General features: G+C 37.6%; 1 protein-coding gene and 1 pseudogene across 9 annotated transcripts in view; one reads left to right on the top strand and one right to left on the bottom strand.

Moving 5' to 3' along the window:
- CFAP70 (cilia and flagella associated protein 70) overlaps positions 1-26,779 on the bottom strand; it is a 110,541-nt gene that overhangs the window by 79,043 nt on the left and 4,719 nt on the right. For all 9 annotated transcript variants that reach the window (XM_036114138.2, XM_036114139.2, XM_078077578.1 and 6 more), the window contains 2 exons: positions 2,213-2,311; positions 1,964-2,043 (listed from right to left, as the gene is read on the bottom strand). In XM_036114138.2, coding sequence (XP_035970031.1) covers positions 1,964-2,043; positions 2,213-2,311 — 179 coding nt within the window. The remainder of the gene's footprint in view (positions 1-1,963; positions 2,044-2,212; positions 2,312-26,779) is intronic.
- LOC144382465 (large ribosomal subunit protein eL6 pseudogene) lies at positions 6,157-7,012 on the top strand (annotated as a pseudogene).

Raw genomic sequence — 26,779 nt, 5'->3', positions numbered from 1 at the left:
TGTTCAGGTGTAAGTAGTTCAGGATTTTAGAATATAAAGCATAAGAAGGGGAGTCTGGGAGATGATATTGAACAAGTGGCAGATTCCTATTATAAAAGCTGTTGCATGCCTGCTAAGGAATCTGGACCTTAACATGTAAGAAGTAGGGGAATCCATGAACTACATAGTACTGAACAGGGGATGAGATGTGATCCTATTTACTTCTAAGTCACCCGACAAGAGTGAGAAGGTGGAACTGGAGGGAGGTAAGAGCAGTTATAAGGCTACTTGTAATGTTCCAATGAGAGGTTATAAGGCAATAAAGAGTAGGAATAAAGCTAAGAAGAGAAGAGTCCAGAGGCACTTAGGAGATATAAAAGGCTGGATTTGCTGAAAGGCAGATTTGGGGATTGGTTGTATTTAGGGTCCAAGGAAGCACTCATACTGTTAAATAATGAATAATCTCCCCCCGCAACCCAGGAATATGAACACAGACTAAGAAGAAAAGGTGGCCAAGGTTAGAACCTTCACACATAAGACATGGGCAGAGGAAAGAGGTCTGGTGCAGGAACCTGAGAAGGTACAGTCAGTGAGCGGGAAGTGAGAACACCAAAGGGAAGAAGATTTTAAGAAAGAGAGGCATTGAAGAATGTGACACCTCTGACCAGTATGTCTCTGGAAAGATAAGTAAAATGTCCCGAAGTTTTCTAATTTGTATCACTCAATCATGACAGGAAATACTTGAAGATGAATTGGAAACTCTTTTCCAAGGACAGGTTTATGTCATTTTACTCTTTGAGTCTTGAGAATAATCAGTGTAGATGCTTAAATATAAAATTAGTGAGAACTCTCAAGTGAATGGAAATTAAGTGTGATATATTCTTTTCATTGAATGTGTAAAACAAGCAAACACAGAAATACTATGAACAAACATCCTAAGGACTAATAATCCATTTGACTAATTTTTCTTCTAAAGATATGTAAGGAAAATCAACATAAGTACATGTAAGTATATAAGCAGGGAGACTGGACCAATGAAGGCAGACTGAGCAAAGATATATACCTCTTTCTAGCACAAGTCACATGGAATTACAGAAAGATACTAAATTATATCTTTACCTCCAATAAAAGAATAATGCTATAACATCCCTGGAAAATAAGAAATGCTATCAGTGGACTACATATTTATAGGAATCCTAGAAAGACAGAAAGCAAATTAAATCAGATCTTAAAACAAAAAACCAAACAACCTAGAAAGAAAACAACCACAGCCTAAAATAAGAGAGAGAGAGAGGACCACAGCAGATACAGGAGTGGACTATGGCAGCTCCAAGGTCAAAATCAACAAGAAGCAGGAATGGACCCACAGCAGTGGTTAATTAGGGAACTGCATTCGGAATAGTTGGGTCATTTGGGCCCTTTTCTCTCTTTCACTTTTGCAAAACAGAAGGCAACTGTGGTATCTGCTGAAAGTGAGTGCACTTGGACCAACTGTGGTATCTGCTGAAAGTGAGTGCACTTGGACCAGAGTGGCAAAAGTAAAGACCCAAGAAGCTACCGATCCCCAGGAAAAATGGAAAACACAGCCCAGAAGACAAACCAGACTAGCACAGCCTACCAATTCAGGCTTAATATGCCAGAAAGTGTGGTAGGTGCATTCACGTGTTATTCAATTTAATCCATCAGGACATTTTTTGGTTAAGCTTTCTCTACGTGTACCTCTGGGCAAAGTAACCAATAACTACTCTGCCCACATGCCCCACTCCATTATTTAATCACACTGATTATGACCCATGACGTGTAGATTATGGACTCCTAAAGTAGGACTCTGATTTATTTATCTTTGTTTCCCAGAACTTAGCATTCTGTGTGCTTGTGAAAAGAATACACCTGATGAACTGGACTCAACTGAATCAAATCTTTATAACAAACAGACTTGGTAGACAACAGCAGGCTGAAAGTGGAGCTTTAGAACTCTGATTACCTTTACACTTGACCGAACAAGTTCTAAAGGAGAGCCTGGCACAGGGTGCAAGGGGACCATCGTTTCAAATGAACTCTCTCCTGCAAAAAGAAAGCAAATCAAGCCATAGAAGGAAGGGTTAGGCAGAGATAAATGTGTTCATCTTTTTATCAAACCCCTCAAATTCACTAAGGCTGATTTTTGCACTTCTCTGGAGCTAAATTTTATGAGCTTTCCTGTATCTGCTTTTGAGCAAAGCACACATCTGACCTTCCAGTAAAGGAAGAAGGTCCACCACAGCTTGACCAAGAATTGAAGTCTTCTCATCTTTCTGTTTCTTTTCCTTTGGTAAAACTTCAGTCATAGTTACTAGAAAAATCAAAACAAAGAAAATGAGAGTATGTTTGGGTCATCCATCAGATAACCACAGTGCAGCAAAGCATTGTCAAAAAAATTTAAGAGAAATTAACTTGAAACTTGAGAAGGCACCATTATTAGTAACTTCTGGTGGAAAATACCGAACCACCTCAGTGACCTATTAAATTTTTGCATACATGTTATAGTAAAAAATAGACTTTACATCATAATCATGTACACACATATGTATAAAAGTAACTGATGTATATGATTAAAACAAAGTTCCACATAATATTCATACTTCCTAACTGAAAACCCTTAAGCATTTTGTATTCTATTTCATGTATAAGAAATCACTGGTCATGATCCTCTTCAATTTTAGGAATGACTAGAAAGTCGCAATCTGCAGTTTGAAATAATGTTCTAGATCTTTCCCATTTTGCCTAGGACTTAGTAGACCTTAGAGTGATTTACAGAGCATGCAAGGTATGTACCAGGTTTATCACTGCAGCATTACTCAGTGTATGTGCTTAAAATTTGTTATGAAAAATTTGAAATACACAAAAAAGTAGAGAGATTGGTATACTGAATGAATATCTACATAGCCATCACCTGGATTTAACAATAGTTAACATGCTGTCATATTTGCTTCATCTATTTTTGTTTGCTGAAATACTTTCAAGTAAATTACAGACATCATGACATTTTACCCCTAAATACTAAAGTATACAAATTCAAAATATGGCATTTTCCTATATAATCACAATAACTTTATCAATCTAGCAAGTGTATAATAATAAAATTAAATGTAATTCCTTAATTCATCTAATGCCCAGTCTACATTTAATATTTCTTAATTATCCCAAAATTTATTTTGTAGCTTGTTTGTTCAAACTAGGATCCAAAGACCAACATGTGCTCTCTTTGGATGAGAACATCCAGTTCTCATATTTCTTACATTTCTTTTCACTTAGAACAGGCTTTTCTCCCACATACATTTTTTTCTATGACACTGATTTGTTAAAGACATCAGACCCAATTGTTTTCTAGACTGTCTCATTTTCTGGAGTTGTCTCTCCCCGACCCCACCATGGTGTTTAATTTGTTTCTCAATTCTTGTTTCCTGTAAACTTAGGCTTATCTTCAGTATTTTGGGCAAAGATAATACAATTTTATAACATACATGCCTATGTGGTATGTTATCAAACTCTCTGATCTTTGTTTTCAAAAGTAATCACAAAATACTTTTTTTAATGTCTTTTTTTTATTGTGGTAACATGCATATTAAATTCACCATCCTACTCAATGGTATTAAACACATTCACATTTTTGGTGTAACCATCACCACCATCCATCTCCATAACTCTTTTCATCTTCTAAAATTGAAACTCTATATCGATTAAACAATAATTCCCATTCTCCCCCCAACCCCGGCAACCACCAGGATCCGTTCTGTCCCTATGTATTTGATTATGTACCTCATACAGCATTTGTGTTTTTGTGACTGGCTTATTTCAGTTAGTATATTGAACTCAAAGTTCATTCATGATGTAGCATATTATGTCAGACTTTCTTTCTTAAGGCTGAGTAATATTCAATTGTATATATATGCCACGGTTTGCTTATCCATTCTGTTGACAGACATGTAGATTCCTTCCACATTCTACCTTTTGTGAATAATGCTTCTATGAACATCAGTGCACAAATATTTCTTTGAAACCCTGCCTTCAATTATTTTGGATATATTCCCATAAGTAAAATTGCTGGATCATATAATTCTATTTTTAATTTTTTGAAGAATGACCAGCTTCCACAGTGACTATACCATTTTACATTCCTATCAAAAGTGCATACAGATTCCGATTTGTCCACATCCTTGCCAACAGTTGTTTTCTGGTTTTTTGATAGAAACCATTCTAATATGTATGAGGTGATATCTCATTATAGTTTTGGTTTGCATTTCTCTAATGATTAGTGATGTTGCACACTTTTTCATGTGCTCATTGGCCATTTGTAGATGTTTGGAGAAATGTCTATTCAAGTCCTTTGCCAGTTTTTGAATTAGGTTGGTTTTTGTTGTTATATTCTGAATATTAATTCCTTATCAGATATATGATTTGCAAATATTTTTCTGCCATTCTGTGAGCTGCTTTTTTACTCATAGATAGGTCTTTTGATGCACAAGATATTTAAATTTTCATTAAGTCCAGGGTGCCTGGGTGGGTCAGTCGTTAAGCGTCTGCCTTCAGCTCAGGTCATGATCCCAGGGTCCTGGGATCGAGTCCCACATCAGGCTCCCTGCTCAGCGGGAAGCCTGCTTCTCCCTCTCCCTCTCCCCCTGCTTATGTTCCCTCTCTCGCTGTGTCTCTCTCTGTCAAATAAATAAAATCTTTAAAAAAATTTTTTTTTTCATTAAGTCCAATTTCTCCATCTCTCTTTTTAAAATTTTATTTATTTATTTATTTATTTTAGAAAATTAAGTGTGAGCAGGGATGGGGGCAACTAAGGGGTGTAGAATCTCAGGCAGACTCCAAGCCAAGTGCAGAGCCCAACAGGGGGCTTGATACCTTGACGCCAACATCAAGACCCAAACCGAAACCAAGAGTCAGTTGCCCAACCGAGCCACCCAGGTGCCCCTAATTTTGCTCTTTCTTTTGTTACCTGTGCCTTTAGTATCCTTTTTTTTATTATTATGTTATGTCACCATACAGTACATCATTAGTTTTTGATGTAGTGTTCCATGATTCATTGTTTGCATATAACACCCAATGTTCCATGCAATACGTGCCCTCCTTAATACCCATCACGGGGCTAACCCATTCCCCCACCCCCCTCCCCTCTGAAACCCTCAGATTGTTTCCCATAGTCCATAGTCTCTCACAGCTCGGCTCCCCCTGTGATTTCCTTTCCTTCTCCTAATGTCTTCCATGCTATTCCTTATGTTCCACAAATAAGTGAAACCATATGATAATTGTCTTTCTCTACTTGACTTATTTCACTTAGCATAATCCCCTCCAGTTCCATCCATGTCGATGCAAATGGTGGGTATTCATCCTTTCTGATGGCAGAGTAATATTCCATTGTATATATGCACCACATTTTCTTTATCCATTTGTCTGTTGAAGGGCATCTCAGCTCCTTCCACAGTTTAGTATCCTATCCAAGAAATCATTGCCAAATCTAATATCATGAAGCTTTGTCCTTTATATTCTTCTAGGATTTTTATTGTTTCTAGTCTTGCATTTAGGTCCTTAATCCATCCTGAGTTAATTTTCATATATGGTGTTAGGTAATGGTCCAAGTTCATTCTTCTGTATATGGGTATCCAGTTTTCCTAGCACCTATTGTTGAAAAGACTGTCCTTTCCTCATTAAATGGGCTAGGCACCCTTGTCAAAAATCATTTGACCATTTGTGTGAGGGGTTATTTCTGGGCTCTCTATTCTGTTCCATTGTTATATATATCTCTTTCTGCCAATACCATACTTTTTTGATTGCTCTAGTTTTGTAGTAAGTTTTGAAAACAGTAAGTGTGAGACCTCCAACTTTGCTCTTTTTCAGGCTCATTTGGGCTATTTGGGGGTCTCTTGGATTCCATATGAATTTTAGGATGGATTTTTCTATTTCTGAAAAAAAAAATCATTGGGATTTTGATAGGGATTGCATTGACTCTGTAAATCACTTTGGGTAGTATTGACATTTTAACAATATTAGCTTTTCCAAACCATGAATATGGGATGTGTGTCAATTTATTTGTATATCTTTAATTTCTTTCAGCAATGTTTTGTAGTTTTCATTGTACAAGTCTTTCATCTTCTTGGTTCAGTTAATTCTTAGAGCTCTTTCCCATCTTGCAAGATGGTGGGCGAAAAAGCTGAGAAGCCGGATACTAAGGAGAAGAAACTGGAAGCCAAGAAGGCTGATGCTGGTGGCAAGGCTAAGAAGGGTAACCCCAAGGCTAAAATGCCAAAGAAGGGGAAGCCCCACTGCAGCTGAAACCCTGTCCTAGTTAGTGGAATTGGCAGATATTTCCCATCGGCTATGTATTCCAGAAAGGCCATGTGCAAGAAGTATTTGGCAGCTAAATCCAGGGTTGAAAAGAGAAAGAAGGAGAAGGTTTTTGCTACTTTCACAAAACCAGTTGGTGGTACCCAAGTGGTTAAGCTTCACAAAATGCCTAGGTATTATCCTACTGAAGATGTGCCTGGAAACCTGTTAAGCCATGGCAAAAAACCTTTGAGTCAGCATGTGAGAAAACTGTGAGCTAACATCACTCCTGGGACCATTTTGATCATCCTCACTGGGTGCCACAGAGGCGAGAGGGTAGTTTTCCTGAAGCAACTGAGCAGTGGCTTGCTACTTGTGACCGGACCGCCATCCCTCAATCAAGTTCCTCTGCATAGAACACACCAGAAATTCATCATTGCCACTTCTACCAAAATTGATATCAGCAGTGTGAAAATCCCCAAACATCTCACTGATGCTTACTTCAAGAAGAAGAAGCTGCATAAGCCCAGACACCAGGAAGGTGAGATCTCTGACACCAAGAAAGAGAAACACGAGATTACAGAGCAGAGCAAGATTGATCAGAAAGCTATGGACTTGCAAATTGTGCCAAAAATCAAAGCTGTTTCACAGCTTCAGGGCTACCTCTGCTCTATGTTTTCTCTCACAAATGGAGTTTACCCTCACAAATTGGTGTTCTAAATTTCTTACAAAGAACCTCATTAGGGGGAGGAGCAAGATGGCAGAAGAGTAGGAGACCTAAATTTCATCTGGTCCCAGGAAATCAGCTAGATAGGTATCAAACCATTCTGAACACCTATAAACTCAACAGAAGATCAAAGAATAGTAGCAACTCTCTGAACAGAAAAGCGACCACTTTCTGGAAGGTAGGACGTGGGGAGAAGTGAATCCCAGGCGATATTCGGGAGGATAGACGGCAGGGGAGGGGGCCTCCTTTGGCCACTTCTGGCAAGTGATAGAGCCGCGGAGCACAAAATCAGAACTTTTAGAAGTCGACTCCGCTGAGGGACGTCACTCCAGTGGCTAAGCAGGGGGTGGAACCCTTGCTGGGACAGTGTGGTCTCAGGACCCTCGGGGTCACAGAAAGACCAGGGGTGCCTGAGTGCAGCAGAGCTCCCAGGTATCAGAGCAGGGAAGCCAGCTGCAGAGACAGAGCCAAGGAGTGGGCTCTCAGCTCGGGGTTGCCATAAACCGTGATCCGTGGCACAGTCGGGCCACTGCTCTTCCAGCAGGGACCCAACAAGCAGCAGATCCGGGGAGACTCCCCTTCCTCCCCTGGGAGGAGTGGCACAGGAGTGCACTGCAGGAATCTGCTGGGTTTGGAGACTACAAACAGGGTCGTGTGCCAGAGATAGAAATGCTTGGTCTCAGGCTGGGTGAGCACGGAGTGTGACCAGAAACCAAGAAGAGAGGAGTGACTGACTGCTTTTCTCTGGGGGCTCATTCAGAAGTGGGGCCCCAACCTCTCGGCTCCTCCGGGACCAGAGATTGGGAGGCCTCCATTTTCTTTCTCGTCCTCCAAAGCTGTATGGAAAGCTTGCAGGGAACAAAAGCTACCGAGAGCAAACCCGAGCAGATTACTTAGCCCGGCCCTTGGCGGGGGTGGGGGGTTGGGGGGCAATTCAGCCTCGGGCAAAGACACTTGAGAATCACTGCAACAGGCCCCTCCCCCAGAAGATCAGCAAGAACAGCCAGCCAAGACCAAGTTTACTGATCAATGAGAACGGCAGAACTCCAGCACTAGTATTCCCCTAGAATTCCATAGAATTCATGGCTTTTTTTCCCCATGATTCTTTAATCTTTCAAAGTTAATTCTTTAAATTTTCTTTATTTTTTTCCTTTTCTATTTTTTTTAATTTTTCTTTTTCCCTTTTTCACCCAACATCTTATCAATCCCTTTTTTAAAAATCTTTTTTATTTTTCATTTTTAGTGTCATATTCTATCCCTTCATTGTAGTTAACCTTATCTTTTGTATATATATAAGTTGTTCTCTCTTTAAAATTTTGGGATACAGTTTCTTCTAACAGACCAAAATATACCCTAAATTTCTAGGGTATGGCTTTGTTCTAGTCTCCTGCCTGATCACATTCTCTCCCCGCCCACTTTTTTTGTTCTTTTTAAATTTCTCTTCTTCCTTTTTTCAACCAACTTCTTATCAATTCCTTTTATAAAATCTTTTATAATTTTCATCTTTACAGTCATATTCCATCCCTTCATCGTACTTACCCTTATTTTTGTACATATATAAGTTTTTCTTTCTTTAAAATTTTGGGAGGCAGTTTCTTCTAACAGACGAAAATACGCCCAAAATCTAGTGGGTGGCACTGATCTATTCACCAGCCTGATCATATTTGATCATATTCTTTTTTTTTTTTTCTTTCTCCCCCCCTGGTTTCGGGTCTCTTCTGATTTGTTTAGTGTATATTTTTCTGGGGTCGTTGTTACCCTGTTAGCATTTTGTTCTCTCATTCATCTATTCTTCTCTGGACAAAATGACAAGATGGAAAAACTCACCTCAAAAAAAAAAAAAAAAAAGAACAAGAGGCAGTACTGACTGCCAGCGACCTAATCAATATGGACATTAATAAGATGTCGGAACTAGAGTTCAGAATGACGACTATAAAGATACTAGCTGGGCTTGAAAAAGCATAGAAGCTACTAGAGAATCCCTTTCTGGAGAAATAAAAGAACTAAAATCTAACCAAGTCGAAATCAAAAAGGCTATTAATGAGGTGCAATAAAAAATGGAGGCTCTAACTGCTAGGATAAATGAGGCAGAAGAAAGAATTAGTGATCTAGAAGACCAAATGATAGAGAATAAAGAAGCTGAGAAACAGAGAGATAAACAACTACTGGATCACGAGGGGAGAATTCGAGAGATAAGTGATACCATAAGACGAAATAATATTAGAATAATTGAGATCCCAGAAGAAGAAGAAAGAGAGAGAGGGGCAGAAGGTATATTGGAGCAAATTATAGCAGAGAACTGCCCTAATTTGGGGAAGGAAACAGGCATCAAAATCCAGGTGGCACAGAGAACCCCCCTCAAAATCAATAAAAATAGGTCAACACCCTGACATCTAATAGTAAAACTTACGAGTTTCAGAGATAAAGAGAAAATCCTGAAAGCAGCTAGAGACAAGAGATCTGTAACCTACAATGGTAGAAACATTAGATTGGCAACAGACCTAGCCACAGAGACCTGGCAGGCCAGAAAGGACTGGCATGATCTATTCAGAGCACTAAATGAGATAAATATGCAGCCAAGAATACTATATCCAGCTAGGCTGTCATTGAAAATAGAAGGAGAGATAAGCTTCCAGGACAAACAAAAACTAAAGGAATTTGCAAACACGAAACCAGCCCTACAAGAAATATTGAAAGGGGTCGTCTAAGCAAAGAGAGAGCCTAAAAGTAACATAGACGAGAAAGGAATACAGACAATATACAGTAACAGTCACCTTACAGGCAATACAATGGCACTAAATTCATATCTTTCAATAGTTACCCTAAATGTAAAGGGGCTAAATGCCCCAATCGAAAGACACAGGCTATCAGACTGGATAAAAAAACAAGACCCATCGATATGCTGTCTGCAAAAGACTCATTTTAGACCCAAAGACACCTCCAGATTTAAAGTGAGGGTGTGGAAAACCACTTACCATGCTAATGGACACTAAAAGAAAGCTGGGTTGGCAATCCTTATATCAGACAAATTAGATTTTAAACCGAAAGACTATAATAAGAGACGAGGAAGGACACTATATCATACTTAAAGGGTCTATCCAACAAGAAGATCTAACAATTGTAAATATCTATGCCCCTAACATGGGAGCAGCCAATTATATAAGCCAATTAATAACAAAAGCAAAGAAACACATCGACAACAATACAACAATAGTGGGAGACTTTAACACCCCCCTCACTGAAATGGACAAATCATCTAAACAAAAGGTCAACAAGGAAATAAAGACTTTAAATGACACACTGGACCAAATGGACTTCACAGATATATTCAGAACATTCCATCCCAAAGCAACAGAATACACATTCTTCTCTAGTGCCCATGGAACATTCTCCAGAATAGATCACATCCTAGGTCACAAATCAGGTCTCAACTGGTACCAAAAGATTGGGATCATTCCCTGCATATTTTCAGACCACAATGCTTTGAAACTAGAACTTAATCACAAGAGGAAAGTCAGAAAGAACTCAAATACATGGAGGCTAAAGAGCATCCTACTAAAGAATGAATGGGTCAAACAGGAAATTAAAGAAGAATTTAAAAAATTCATGAAAACAAATGAAAATGAAAACACAACTGTTCTAAATCTTTGGGATGCAGCAAAGGGAGTCCTAAGAGGAAAGTATACAGCAATATAAGCCTTTCTCAAGAAACAAGAAAGGTCTCAAATACACAACCTAACCCTACACCTAAAGGAGCTGGAGAAAGAACAGCAAGTAAAGTCTAAACCCAGCAGGAGAAGAGAAATAATAAAGATCAGAGCAGAAATCAATGAAATAGAAACCAAAAGAACAGTAGAACATATCAACGAAACTAGGAGCTGGTTCTTTGAAAGAATTAACAAGATTGATAAATCTCTGGCCAGACTTATCAAAAAGAAAAGAGAAAGGACCCAAATAAATAAAATCATGAATGAAAGAGGAGAAATCACAACCAACACCAAAGAAATACAATTATAAGAAGATATTATGAGCAACTATATGCCAGCAAATTAGATAATCTGGAAGAAATGGATGCATTCCATTAGATGTATAAACTACCAAAACTGAACCAGGAAGAAATAGAAAACCTGAGCAGACTCATAACCAGTAAGGAAATTGAAGCAGTAATAAAAAATTTCCCAACAATTAAGAGCCCAGGGCCAGATGGCTTCCCAGGGGAATTCTACCAAACATTTAAAGAAGAATTAATATCTATTCTTCTGAAACTGTTCCAAAAAATAGAAATGGAAGGAAACCTTCCAAACTCATTTTATGAGGCCAGCACTACCTTGATCCCAAAACCAGACAAAGACCCCACCAAAAAGGAGAATTACAGACCAATATCCCTGATGAACATGGATGCAAAAATTCTCACCAAAATACTAGCCAACAGGATCCAACAGTACATTAAAAGGATTATTACCACAACCAAGTGGGATTTATTCCTGGGCTGCATGGTTGGTTTAACATCCGCAAATCAATCAATGTGATACAATATATTAATAAAAGAAATAACAAGAACCATATGATCCTCGGGGCGCCTGGGTGGCTCAGTCGTTAAGCGTCTGCCTTCGGCTCAGGTCGTGATCCCAGGGTCCTGGGATCGAGCCCCACATCGGGCTCCCTGCTCAGCGGGAAGCCTGCTTCTCCTTCTCCCACTCCCCCTGCTTGTGTTTCCTCTCTCACTGTGTCTCTCTCTGTCAAATAAATAAATAAAATCTTTAAAAAAAAAAAAAAAAGAACCATATGATCCTCTCAATAGATGCAGAAAAAGCATTTGACAAAGTACAACGTTCTTTCTTGATTAAAACTCTTCAGAGTGCAGGGATAGAGGGTACATACCTCTATATCATAAAAGCCATCTATGAAAAACCCAGAGCGAATATCATTCTAAATGGGGAAAAACTGAGAGCTTTCCCCCTAAGGTCAGGAACACAGCAGGGATGTCCACTATCACCACTGCTATTCAACATAGTACTACAAGTCCTAGCCTCAGCAATCAGACAACAAAAAGAAATAAAAGGCATCCGAATCAGCAAAGAAGTCAAACTCTCACTCTTTGCAGATGATATGACACTTTATGTGGAAAACCCAAAAGACTCCACCCCAAAACTGCTGGAACTCATACAGGAATTTAGTAAAGTCGCAGGATATAAAATCAATGCACAAAAATCAGTTGCATTTCTATACACCAACAACAAGACAGAAGAAAGAGAAATTTAGGAGTTGATCCCATTTACAATTGCACCCAATACCATAAGATACCTAGGTATAAACCTAACCAAAGCAGCAAAGAATCTGTACTCAGAAAACTATAGAATACTCATGAAAGAAATTGAGGAAGACACAAAGAAATGGAAAAACGTTCCATGCTCATGGATTGGAAGAACAAATATTGTGAAAATGTCAATGCTACCCAGAGCAATCTACACATTTAATGCAATCACTATAAAATATCATCAACTTTTTTCAAAGAAATGGAACAAATAATCCTAAAATTTGTGTGGAACCAGAAAAGACCCCGAATAGCCAGAGGAATGTTGAAAAAGAAAAGCAAAGCTGGTGGCATCACAATTCCGGACTTCAAGCTCTATTACAAAGCTGTCATCATCAAGACAGTATGGTACTGCCACAAAAACAGACAGACCAATGGAACAGAATCCAGAGCCCAGAAATGGACCCTCAACTCTATGGTCAACTAATCTTTGACAAAGCAGGAAAGAATGTCCAATGGAAAAAAGACAGTCTCTTCAACAAATGGTGTTGGGAAAATTGGACAGCCACATGCAGAAGAATGAAATTGGACCATTTCCTTACACCACACACAAAAATAGACTCAAAATGGATGAAAAACCTAAATGTGAGACAGGAATCCATCAAAATCCTAGAGGAGAACACAGGCAGCAACCTCTTCGACCTCAGCCGCAGAAACTTCTTCCTAGAAACATTGCCAAAGGCAAGGGAAGCAAGGGCAAAAATGAACTACTGGGACTTCATCAAGATAAAAAGCTTTTGCACAGCAAAGGAAACAGTCAACAAAACCAAGAGACAACCGACAGAATGGGAGAAGATATTTGCAAATGACATATCAGATAAAGGGCCAGTATCCAAAATCTATAAAGAACTTATCAAACTCAACACCCAGAGAACCAATAATCCAATCAAGAAATGGGCAGAAGACATGAACAAACATTTCTGCAAAGAAGACATCCAAATGGCCAACAGACACATGAAAAAGTGCTCAACATCACTCAGTATCAGGGAAATACAAATCAAAACCTCAATGAGATACCACCTCACACCCATCAGAATGACTAAAATTAACAAGTCAGGAAATGACAGATTTTGGCAAGGATGCGGAGAAAGGGAAACCCTCCTACACTGTTGGGAATGCAAGCTGGTGCAGCCACTCAGGAAAACAGTATGGAGGTTCCTCAAAAAGTTGAAAATGAGCTACCCTATGACCCAGCAATTGCACTACTGGGTATTTACCCCAAACATACAAATGTAGTGATCCGAAGGGGCACCTGCACCCCAATGTTTATAGCAGCATTGTCCACAACAGCTAAACTATGGAAAGAGCCTAGATGTCCATCAGCAGATGAATGGACAAAGAAGATGTGGTATATATATACAATGGAATATTATGCAGCCATCAAAAAAGAAATCTTCCCATTTGCAATGACGTGGATGGAACTAGAGGGTATTATGCGAAGCGAAATAAGTCAATCAGAGAAAGACAAGTATCATATGATCTCACTGATATGAGGAATTCTTAATCTCAGGAAACAAACTAAGGGTTGCTGGAGTGGTGGGGGGTGGGAGGGATAGGGTGGCTGGGTGATGGACACTGGGGAGGGTATGTGCTATGGTGAGTGCTGTGAATTGTGTAAGACTGATGAATCACAGACCTGTACCTCTGAAACAAATAATACATTATATGTTAAAAAAAAAAAAGAAGAAGAAGAAGAAGATAGTAGGAAGGGAAAAATGAAGGGGGCGAAATTGGAGGGGGAGATGAACCATGAGAGACTATGGACTCTGAGAAACAAACTGAGGGTTTTAGAGGGGAGGCGGGTGGGGGGATGGGTTAGGCCAGTGATGGGTATTAAGGAGGGCACATATTGAATGGGCACTGGGTGTTATACGCAAACAATGAATCATGGAACACTACATCAAAAACTAATGATGTAATGTATGATGACTAACGTAACATAATAAAAAAAAGAACCTAATTAAATAACTGATCCATTTAAAAAAAAGTTAATTCTTAAGTATTTTATTCCTTTTGATGGAATTGATTTATAACTTACTTTTCGTGTTGTTCACAGTTAGTATACAGAAATGCAACTGATATTTGCTGAATTTGTATCCTGCATTTTTTTTAAAAAAAGATTTATTATTCATTCATTCATTCATTCATTCATTCATCCATTCATCCATTTGGAGAGCAGAGGGGAAGGGCCGAGGGAGAGAAAACCCAAGCAGACTCTGTGTGGGCATGGAGCCTGACACGGGGCTTGATCTCATGACCCTGAGATCATGACCTGAGCCAAAATCAAGAGTCAGATGTGAAACTGACTGAGCCACTCAGGCACCCCATATCCTGCTGCTTTACCAAAATCATTTATATCATTTATTCTGGGGTGTGTGTGTGTGTGTGATCTTTAAGGTTTTCTACATATAATCATATATAAAACTGATCATATAACCTGCAACAGAGATCATTTTATTTCTTCCTTTCCAATTTGGATGTCTTTTATTTCTTTTTCTTGCCTAACTGCTTTGGCTAGAACTTTTAATATTATTTTGAAAAGAAGTGAAAGCAGGAATCCTTGCCTTGCTCCTGATCTTAGAGGGAATATTTTCAGTTTTTCACCAGAGTATAATGTTCATTGAGAAATGTTTATATATGGCTTTTATCATTTTGAGGTAGTTTCCCTCTATTCCTACTTTGCTGAGTGTTTATTTCATGAAATGGTGTTGAATTTTGTCAAAAGCTTTTTCTCTATCAAGTGAGATTATGTGGGGGGTTTTCATTCTGTTGATTTGATTTATTACATAGATGGAGTTGTATGTTGAGCCATCCTTGCATTCCAAGAATAAATTCCCCTGGTCAAGGTGCATTAATCCTTTTCATATGCTGTTCAACTTCGTTTGCTAGTACTTTGTTGAGTACTTGTGCATCAATGTTCATAAGAGATATTGGTTTGTAGTTTTCTTATAGTGTCCTTGTCTGGCTTCAGTATCAGGATAATGCTGGCCTCATAGAATGAGTTAGGAATATTCTCTCCTCTTCAATTTTTTTGGGAAAGTTTTAGTAGTATTGGTGTTAGTTCTTCAAGAATTTGGTAGAATTCACCAGTGAAGCCATCAGGCCCAGGACTTTTCTTTGAGAGATTTTTTTTAAATCACTGATTTAATCTCCTTAATAGTTATAGTTCTATTAAGATTTTCTTTCTTTGTGCTTTAATCTGGTAGTTTTGTGTCCCTAGGAATTTGTCCATTTCATCTAGGTTATCCCATTTGTTGAATAATTTTTCATAGTACTCACTTACACTTTTAATTTCTGTATAATTGGTAGTAATATCCCCACTTTAATTTCTAACTTTAGTTATATGAGTCTTCTCTATTTTTTCTTAGTCCGTCTAGCTAGAGGTTTGTGAATTTTGTTGATCTTTTAAAAAAACTGACTTTTGGGGGCACCTGGGTGGCTCAGTCAATTAAGCATCTAACTCTTGATTTCGGTTCAGGTCATGATCGCAGGGTGCTGGGATCCAGCCCCATGTCAGGCTCCCCATTCAGTGGGGAGTCTGCTTGGGGATTCTCCCTCTCCCTCTGCCCCTTCCCCCACTCATGTGCACTCTCTCTCTCTCTCTCCCTAGAATAAATAAATCTTTTTCAAAAACCTGACTTTTGGTTTCATTGATTTTCTGTGTTTTTTATTCTGTATTTTGCCTACTTCTGCTCTAGTTTTTATTATTTCCTTTCTTCTGTGGGTTTTGGAGTTTTGTTCTTCTTTTTCTAGTTCCTTAAGCGGTATAGTTAGATTGTTGATTTGAAATGTTCCTTGTTTTTTAAAATTTTGTTTACTTATTTTTAATTCCAGTATAATTAACATACACTGTTATATTAGTTTCAGGTGTACAATATGGTGATACAACAATTCTATACATTACTCAGTGCTCATCATGATAAGTGTACTTTTAATCCCCTTCACCTATTTCACCCATCTTCCCACCCACTTCTCTCTGGTAACCGCTAGTTTGTTTTCTATAGTTAAGAGTCTGTTTTTTGGTTTTTCTTTTTTTATTTCTTAAAATCCATATGAGTGAGATCATACGGTATTTCTCTCTGTTCTTTCACTTAACATTATATCCTCTAGATCCATCCATGTTTTTGCAAATGGCAAAATTTCATTCTTTTTTATGGTTGAGTAATATTCCATTGTATATATATACCACATTTTCTTTATCCATTCCTCTATTGATGGACACTTGGGTTGCTTCCATATTTAGCTATTGTAAATAATGCTGCAATAAACATTGGGGTGCATATAACTTTTTAGATTAGTGTTTTCATATTCTTTGAGTAAATGTCCAATAGGGAATTACTGGATCATATAGTAATTCTATTTTTAATTTTTTGAGGAGCCTCCATACTGTTTTCCACAGTGGCTGCACCAGTTTGCATTCCCACTAACAGTGCCTGAGGGTTTCTTCTCCACATCCTCACCAACACTGTTGTTTCTTGTGATTTTTTTTTTAATTTGAATGGCCTATACTTTCATGTTTCTTTGTATGCCTTATGATTTTTTTATTGAACATTGGATATTTCAATCTAATAATGGGAGCCTTTCCCTGGACATGCATGGTCACTTTCTAGTTTTCCCCTTATTTGCAGTTGTTTTTAAGTGCCCTAATTGTTAATGCCTGGTTCCTGAATGGGGAAAAGGAGAAAAAGGTAAGAGGGGAAAGGATGCTGCCCTTTAAATCCTTTGGTAGTTTCAACAGGAGAGGAAGGGTCCTACAACAACGGGATGGAGGGAGGTGCAACAACACCTTATAGCCTCTTTGTCTGCACCTCTGTGATCAGAAGCAGCAATCAGCAATCAGAGCACAGATCTACAATATTTGAAGGACAAGGTCCTTTTAGCTTATCCTGGCTCCAGCAAACTGTGTGCAAGCTACTAGAGGAACACATACATGGCTCCCTGCCACATACCTAGAAGGGTGGGGAATGAGTAGCTGCTACTGTGTTTAGATCTGAAATTAACCAAAATTAATCATAATTTGCCATCTAAACCTTCCCCTATAAGTTGCAAGCCTTCAACAGACCCAGAGTTCCAAAATAGTTATATCAGACAGAATGTGGTAGTGCAAGTGTTGTGTAGGTGGGAGACAGATTCCTGGTACTTCCCACTCTCCTATCTTCCCAGAATCTTCAAAAATATGATTTTTATAATTTTCAAAAGTATACTCTATCTGTAGTAAAGCCCCATTTTTCCCCTAACATTGTTTTATCTTCTTGGTTTTGTTTTGTTTTGGCTCAATCATGCCAGAAGTTTGTCTATTCTGTTAGTCTTTTAAAGCAGGTTTTGTTCTGTAGCTCTTTTCTAGTGCTTATTTTCTAATTAATTTTTGTTCTTAATTCTTTCTTTTTATATTCTTTGGAGTTCTCTGTTATTTTAGTAGCTTCTTGAGTTAAATATTTAACTCATTTGCTTTTATTCTTTTTTATGTTAAGAGAACCATTTTATTAAAGATAGATCTTAACATATTCCATAATTAAACAATTTTGTGTCCATTGGGCATGTGTCCATTTTCTAATACACTCAGACCTTCAAAAACAAAATGGTCAAAGCCCTCTTTCATCTTTTTAGAAGAGTTATACACTATTAACAAACTTTCCACTAGCAAAGAGGAAACTTTCTTTTATACAGCTTAACTCTTGACGAATTGGAAAGAAGAGGTTCTCTGCATGAAGTAGTCTCTCTCAAGAAAACCCAAGGGGAAGATGACAGACACTATATTGCAGAGGGTACTCATGGTCTCCAGAAAGAATTTTTTTTTTTTCTGTTTTCACCTCTACCGTCACAGTTTCTAATTTGTGGGCTCTATGCAGAGGAGGGGTGGCTTTCGTTGACTCATTAATTTGTGTACTTTCTTTCAGTCTTGAGCAGACAGTAATGCTTTATCATTATAAGTCCAGTGGTGTTGAGTTTCACGACTCTTCTCACTACTATGCTTTTTTCCCCTTTTAGAATGTCCCAAATTAAACTTTTTATTTTGAGATAATTTCAGATTCATATACAATTGTGAGAAATAATACAGAAAGCTATCTTGTACCCTTTTTTCCAATGGTACTATCAAGATACAGGTCATTTCATCACCACAAGGATTCTGGTTACCCTTTTAACCCATGTTACCCTTTTATTTTTATTTATTTATTATTTTAAGATTTTATTTATTTGACAGAGAGAGAGCACAAGTAGGCAGAGCTGCAGGCAGAGGCAGAGGGAGAAGCAGACTTCCCGCGGAGCAGGGAGCCCGACACAGGACTCAATCCCAGGACCCTGGGATCATGACCTGAGCCGAAGGCAGATGCTTAACCGACTGAGCCACCCAGGTGATCCCATGTTACCCTTTAAAAGCCACCTCCACTATTCTCCTTCTTAACACCAGGCAACTACTAATTTGTTCTCCATTTCTATGCTTTGTCACTTCAAAAATGTTATATAAATGTACTTTTACAGTATGTACCTTTTAAGATTGGCCTTTTCATTCAGCATAATTCTCTGGAGATCCAGTGAGATTGGTTTGTGTCCCAGTAATTTGTTCATTTTTATTGATGAATAGCATTTCATAGTATGGCTGTATGTTTGTTTAACCCATGGAGGGACATCTGGGTTGTTTCCTGTTTTTTACTATAAAGCTCCTATAAACTATATACTGGTTTTTGTGTGAATATAAGTCTTCATTTTCTGGTATAAAGGCTCAGGAGTGCAATTGCTGGATTATATATGGTTGTTTGCATGTTTTGTTTTTAAAGAAATTGCATACTGCTTTCTAGACTGACACTTAGCATTCCCACCAGAAATTCTGACATTTGACATTTCCAGCAGGAATGTATCAGTGATCCAGGTTCTTTGCAACCTTGTTGGAATTTGGTGTTTTCGCTATTTTTAATTTTAAACATTCCCATATGTGTGTAGTGATAGGTGAGTAGTGATACCTCATTGTGGTTTTGATTTGCATTTCCCTAATGGCTAATGATGTTGAACACTTTTTCATATGTTTATATGCCAACTGTATATCCTCTTTGGTAAACTGTCTCTTCAAGTCTTTTGCCTATTTTCTAACTGGATTGTCTGGAGTATTTTTTACTGTTGAATCTTGAGTTCTTTATATATTTTAGATACTATTGCTTTGTCAGATTGTGATTTACAAATATTTTCTCTCACTGTGTAGCCTGTCTTTTCATCCTCTCAACAGGGTTTTTCACAGAGCAAGAGTTTTTAACTTTTATAAGTCAAATCATCAGTTGTTTTTCTTTTATGGCTCATCCTTTTGGTGTTAAGAACTCTTTGCCTAACCTTAGATTCTGAAGTTTTTCGTGTTTTTTCCTTTTTTAAAAAAAAATATTGTATTCACTTATTTGTCAGAGAGAGAGAGAGCACAAGCAGGGGGAGCAGCAGGCAGAGGGAGAAGCAGGCTCCCCGCTGAGCAGGGAGCCCGATGTGGGACTTGATCCCAGGACCCTGAGATCATGACCTGAGCCGAAGGCAGACGCTTAACCGACGAAGCCTCCACCCAGGCGTCCTTCTCATTTTTTCCTTAATGTTTTGTGGCTTTACATTTCACATGTAAATCTGTGATCCATTTTGAGTTAATTTTTGCATAAGTATGAGACTAAAGTCGAGGTTCATTTTTTTGCGTACAGGTTTTTAATTGCTCTAACATCATTGGTTGAAAAGGCTACCTCTTCTCCAATGAATTGATTTTGCACTTTTATCAAAAATCATTAGGCAAGGGTGCTTGGTTGGCTCAGTCGGTGGAGTGTGTGACTCTTCATCTCAGAGTTGTAAGTGTGAGCCCCATGTTGGGTGTAGAGATTACTTAAAAATAAAATCTTAAAAAAATCATTAGGCATATTTAGATGGATCTATTTCTATTTTTTTCCATTGATCTATGTGTCTATCCTTCCACCAACACCACACAATTTTGATTAATATAGTTATATAATAAGTCATGAAATCAAGTATAGTGATTCTTCCCATTTTATTCTTTTCCAAAATTGTTTTAGCTTTTCTAGTTTCTTTGCCTTTCTATATACATTTTAGAATAGTTTTGTCAATATCTAGAAAAAAATCTTTCTGGGATTTTGATAAGATTTACATTCAATCTTTGTAACAGTCTGGGGAGAAATGACATCTTAACTATGTTGAGCCTTCCAGTACATGAGTACAGTATGTCTCTCCATTTATAAAGATTTTTAAAAATTTCATTCAACAGTGTATAGTTTCCAGCACATAAGTGCTATATATGTTTTGTTAAATTTATACTATTTCATTTTAAAAAGCAATTGTAAATGATGTATTTTTAGTATCAGTGCCCATGTATTTATCACTAGTATACGGAAATATAATTGATTTTGAGCATTTACCTTGCATCCTATGATCTTTTTCTTTCTGGAAGTTTTGCGTATTCCTTGATATTTTTTACATAGACAATCATGTCATCTGCAAATAGGGACAGATTTATTTCTTCCTTTCATATATACATATGCCTTCTATTTCCTTTTCTTACTTTATTGCACTGTCTAGTGCTTCCATCTCTATGTTTATAAGAGTGGTGAGAGCAATCAGAAAGGATGAATACCCAACTTTTACATCAACATGGATGGGACTGAAGGAGATTATGCTAAGTGAAATAAGTCAAGTAGAGAAAGTTAATTATCATATGGTTTCACTTATTTGTGGAACGTAAGGAATAGCATGGAGGACATTAGGAGAAGGAAGGGAAAAATGAAGGTGGGGAAATCAGAGGGAGAGATGAACCATGAGAGACTATGGACTCTGAGAAACAAACTGAGGGTTTTAGAGGGGAAAGGGGTTGGGGGATGGGTTAGCCCAGTAACAGGTATTAAGGAGGGCACGTACTGCATGATGCACTGGGTGTTATACGAAAACAATGAATCGTGGATCGCTACATCAAAAACTAATGATGTATGGTGACTAACATAACATAATTAAATTAAATTAAATTAAAAAAAATAAGAGTGGTGAGAGCAGACCTTGATTTGTTCTCAACCTTAGGGGGAAAGCATTCCATCTTTTGCCATTAAGTATAATGTTAGCCTTTGTCAGGTTGAAGAAGTTCCCTCTACTTGCATTTTTCTGAGAGTTTCTATCATGAATTGGTGTTAAATTTTGTCAAATACTTTTGTTGTTTTGACCAATATGACCATATACTTTTTCTTCTTTAGACCATGAACGTAGTAGAATACATTGATTAATTTTCAAATACTGAACCAAACTTGGATCCCTGGAATCAATCCCACTTCATAATAATGTATGATTCTTTTTATTTATTGAATTCTATTTTTTAGTATTTTTTTAGTATTTTTGTGTCTATATTCATGACAGATACTGGCCTCAAGTTTTCCATTTGTGTGTTGTCTTTGTCTTATTTTGGTATCAGTGTAACACTAGCATCATAAAATGAATTGAAGTGTTTCCCCCTCTTCTATTTGCTGGAAGATTGTGTAGAATTAGTGTTAGTTATTATTTTTAACTTCTGGTAGAATTCTTCAGTAAGACTCTTTGGTCCTGGAGATTTCAAATTATGAATTCAATTTCCTTGACAGTTACAGGGCAACTTTATTCATATAGGATGAGTCGTGATTTGTGTTTTTCAAAATACTGATCCATTTTCTTGTCAAATTTATGTATGTAGAGTTGTTCATCTCTTTATTATTCTTTTAAGGACTACTATCTGTGACATTATCCCATATCATTTCTAATGAATAGATTATTCATTATATATGAATAGACAATAATAGATCATTTGTGGTGTCTTTTCTCTCCTCCCACTCCCCGCTTTTGGCCAGTCTTCCTAGAGGTTTGTCAATTTTGATGTTTTTAAATTACCAGCTATGTTACTCGTTTCATTGATTTTTCCCTACTGTTTTTCATTATATTGCTTTCTACTTTTATCTTTATTATTTTCTTCCTTCTGTTTGATTTTGTTCTTCTTTTTCTAAATCCTTGAGGTGACAGCTTATATTACTGATTTGAGACTTTTCCTCTTTTTTAATGTATGCATTTAGTGTGATAAATTTTCTCAGTTCTTTAGCTCTGTCCCACAAACTTTGTTACCTTGTATTCTTATTTCCATTCAGTTCACTGTATTTTTTTACTTCCCTTGAGACTTCCTCTTTGATGCATGGATTATTTGGAAGTGTGTCTTTTTGTTTTCAAGCGTTCAGGATTTCCTGTTCTTTATTATAGATTTCTAGCTTGATACTGTTGTCAGAGAACACATTATTTTAATTCACTTAAATGCATTGAGGTTGTTTATGACCCAGAATATGGTTTTGGTATGTGGTCTGTGGGCTTTTGAAAATAATGCATGTTCTGCTATTGTTGGGTGTTCAATAAATATTTATTAGATACTGTAGGCTGATGGGTACTGTTGAGTTTTCCTATATCCCTGTTGATTTTCTATCTAGTTATTCTACAAATTGAGAGGGGGGTGTTTATGTCCCCAACTATAATTGTGGATTTGTCTATTCGCCCCTTCAGTTCAATCAGTTTTTGCTTCATATATTTTGCAGCTGTTGTTTGGTGTATGTATATTTAGTATTACTATGTATTCTTGGTGGGTTGACTCTTTTATCATTACATAATGAACTTCTCTGTCTCTGGTTATTTTCTTTGCCTACTTTTTCTGATGCTAATACAGTCACTTCCACTTTTTGATGAATGTGTGCATATATATCTTTCTCTATACTTTTACATTTTACCTGACTATATGGTTATATTTTGAGTTTCTTGTAGGCAGCATATAGTTAGGTCTGCCATCTCTGTCTCTTGATATATTTAATGTAATTATTAACATATTAGGGCTTAAGTCTGCTGGGGGTTGTTTCTCCTCTCTTTTTCATTTGTTTTCTTTTTTTGCTTTCCTGTGGATTGCATGAACATTCTTTAAAATTCCATTTTAATTTACCTATAATACTTTTAAGAGTACCTATTTGTATAGGTTTTTTAGTTATTGCTCTGAGTACTGCATTATATATATATTACTTATTACAGCCTATTACAGGTATCATCATTTCAGTAGTTGAAGTACAGAAACCTTACCTCCCTTTATGTCCCTTTGCCTTTCCTGTTTACAATTGCTTAAAATATTTTCTCAGTATACCTTTAGAACTACATCAGACAGTGTTATACCTTGTTTCAAGTGCCAAACACAATTTAGAAAACTCAAAGAGAAGGAAAGCTTACTTTATCCAAATTTTTGCTTACCACATTCTTTCTTCCTCCCTGGTGTTCCTAGGTTCTTTCTTTTATCATTTCTGTTCTGTTTAGAGGAATTCCTTCAGCCATTCTTTCAGGATAGGTCTGCTGGTGACTTTGTTTTCTTTAATCTGAGAATGTCTTGATTTCCCCTTCACATCTTTTCTCTGGGTATGGGATTCTGGGTGATAGTTCTTTTATCACTTTGAAAATATTATGACATTCCCTTTGGGCCTCCATGGTTTCTGTTGACAAACTGATGTCATTCTAATTGTTTTCCTTTGCTTTCAGATTTTGTTGCTTTCAGTTTTCAGAAGTTTAATTATGATGTCTCTTAATATGGATTTCTTTGGGTTTATCCTACTGGGAGTCTGATTATCTTCTTGAACCACTAGGTGTATGTCTCTTGCCAAATTTGGGGAGTTTTCAGGCTTTACTTCTTCGAATATTTTTTCAGTCCCACCCTTTTCTCCTCTCCTTCTGAGACTCTGATGACACTATTAGATCTTTCGTCATAGTCCCACAGGCCTCTCAGACTCTGTTCACATTTTTTTTTCAGTCTATTTCCTTTATATTATTCAGATTGGGTATTTCTGTTGTTCTGTCTTCCAATTCACTGATTCTTTCCTCTGTCTCCTCCATTCTGCTGTTGAGCCCATTTGCTGAGCTTTTCATAAGTTATTGTATTTTTTTTATCTAAAATTTCCATTAGGTTCTTCTTTATATCTTCTATTTCTAAGACCTATTTCTCTGCTGAGTCTATTTTTGTCATTTTTTCCAGCATGTTTGCAATTGCTTACTGATCCATTATCATGGCTCTTAAAAATTTTTGTCTAAGAATTCTAATATATATGTGATCTTGGTGTTAGCATCTACTGATTGTCTTTTAAAATTCAGTTTGCAATGAATCATTGAACACTACATCAAAAACTAATGATGTACTATATGTTGGCTAACAACATAATTTTAAAAATTAAAAAAAAATAAAATGCTAATACAGTCAAAAAAATAAAATTCAGTTTGAGATCTTCAGGTTCTTGGTATGATGAGTCATTTTCATGTAATCTTGGACTTTTTGTATGTTATGAAACTCTGGACCTTAAACCATCTGTTTTAGCTGATTTTTTTTTTTTTTTTTTACCCTGCTCCAACAGAAGGGGAGGGGCACTGCCCCATCGTCCCCCATTATTAACTCCACTCAGCCTCTATTGATACCTGAGGGGGAGAGTTCCTTATTACTGCTGACGAGGGGTGAGAGTTCTGGTTCCTTACTTCTTTTCCACTGATACCACAGTGGGTGTAGGCTCATTACCACTAGGTGACAGTAAGTCTCAACCCTACTTTAGGCCTCCTCTGACACCACCCCAGTGGATAGTAGAATGGCATCTTGTTACTGCCAGATTGGGGCAGAAATCCAGGCTCTCTATGTGGTCTCCATTAAAACCAGATGGTGAGAGAGAGGCCTCATGACCAGACAGCACAGAAGCCCTGGCTTCCTATTTGGTATTCTTGAACCTAATTCTGGGGCACCTAATTTCAGCTGGGGCACCTAATTTGTTTTACAAGAGTATAAATCTAAGTCCTCCATTCAGCCTGGGTGTGAGTGGTGCCACATTTTTTTGGTTGTGGTGTTTGGTTAGAGCAGAGCAGTTACTAAGTTTCTGGTCTTGCTAGACTGCCCTTTTCCTGGTCTTTGGTTAGAGCAGATTTCTCTTAAGTTTTTTTTGTTTTGTTTTGTTTTGTTTTTGTTTTTGTTTTTGGTCTGCACTCATTCATGTTTCCAGGTTGCTGGCTTCTTCAGCATCAAGTCTGGGATATACAAGACAAAAAGAAAACCCAAGCAACTCACCACTATGTCATTCCTCATGTCTCATGTTTCCTTCTTCTCTCCACCTTTCAGAGTCCCTTATGTTTGTTTTACATATAAAGTCTGAGGTCTGCAGTTGTACTTAGTGAAAAGAATAGGGGAACATATATATACTCCAGAGCTTCTGTTTTATTATTATTATTTTTTAAGTAGGCTCCACACCCAGCATAGAGCTCAACACAGGGCTTGAACTCACGACCCTGAGATCAAGACCTAAGCTGAGATCAAGAGTTGGACGCTTAACCCACTGAGCAACTCAGGCACTCCCAGAGGTTCTGTTTTAAATCCTTTTTGAGGGGCGCCTGGGTGGCTCAGTCGTTAAGCATCTGCCTTCGGCTCGGGTCATGATCCCAGGGTCCTGGGATCGAGCCCCGCATCGGGCTCCCTGCTCCGCGGGAAGCCTGCTTCTCCCTCTCCCACTCCCCCTGCTTGTGTTCCCTCTCTCGCTGTGTCTCTGTCTGTCAAAAAATAAATAAAATCTTTTAAAAAATTAAAAAATAAATCCTTTTTGATTGCTAATGACTGTACTTCAGAGCATAAATGCATCTCTAAGTATTACTTTAGCTCTATCCCACAAGTTTGATATTTGGTGTTTTACTGTTGACTGATTCTAAATGCTTTAGAGTTTTTCTTATGATTTCTTCTTTGTCCCATGAATTATACATAAGTGTGCCTTAAAATTTCCAAATGGATTCTTTTTTTCCTATGTTTTTATTATAGATTTCTAATTTTGTTTACTTGTATTTTGGTCAGAAAACTTAGTCTGTATGCCATTGATTCTTTGGTATATGGCAGGATTTGTTTTATTGCCTAGTATTTGGCCAGTTTCTATTGTATAAATGTTCCTTGTGTGTTTTAAGAAAATATATGTTATTTAGGGGCGCCTGGGTGGCTCAGCTGGTTAAGCGACTGCCTTCAGCTCAGGTCATAATCCTGGAGTCCCAGGATCGAGTCCCGCATCAGGCTCCCTGCTCAGCAGGGAGTCTGCTTCTCCCTCTGATCCTCTTCCCTCTCATGCTGTCTCTCATTCTTTCTCTCTCAAATAAATAAATAAATAAAATCTTTAAAAAAAAAATATATATATATATATATATGTTATTTAATGATTGGCATAACCCTATGATTATTACTTATTAGGAAAGACTTTTTTCATCTATCCAATGGCTAGACACATATAATGGGGCATGGATTATTCTTCTAGTCCATTCTTTTTGAGAGTCTTGGCTTGTGGTAATGGGGTTGATCTCAGTCTCAACTCCCATCTACAGCAGCCCAAGTTCTCTGTTTGTCTAAGACCATTAAAATCCAAGCCCCTAGATTTTGGAGTACTGCTCTTTCC

Source organism: Halichoerus grypus, chromosome 7 (assembly GCF_964656455.1).
Source record: "Halichoerus grypus chromosome 7, mHalGry1.hap1.1, whole genome shotgun sequence".
NCBI lineage: Eukaryota > Metazoa > Chordata > Mammalia > Carnivora > Phocidae > Halichoerus > Halichoerus grypus.
This window is presented reverse-complemented; position numbering and strand designations above follow the sequence as displayed.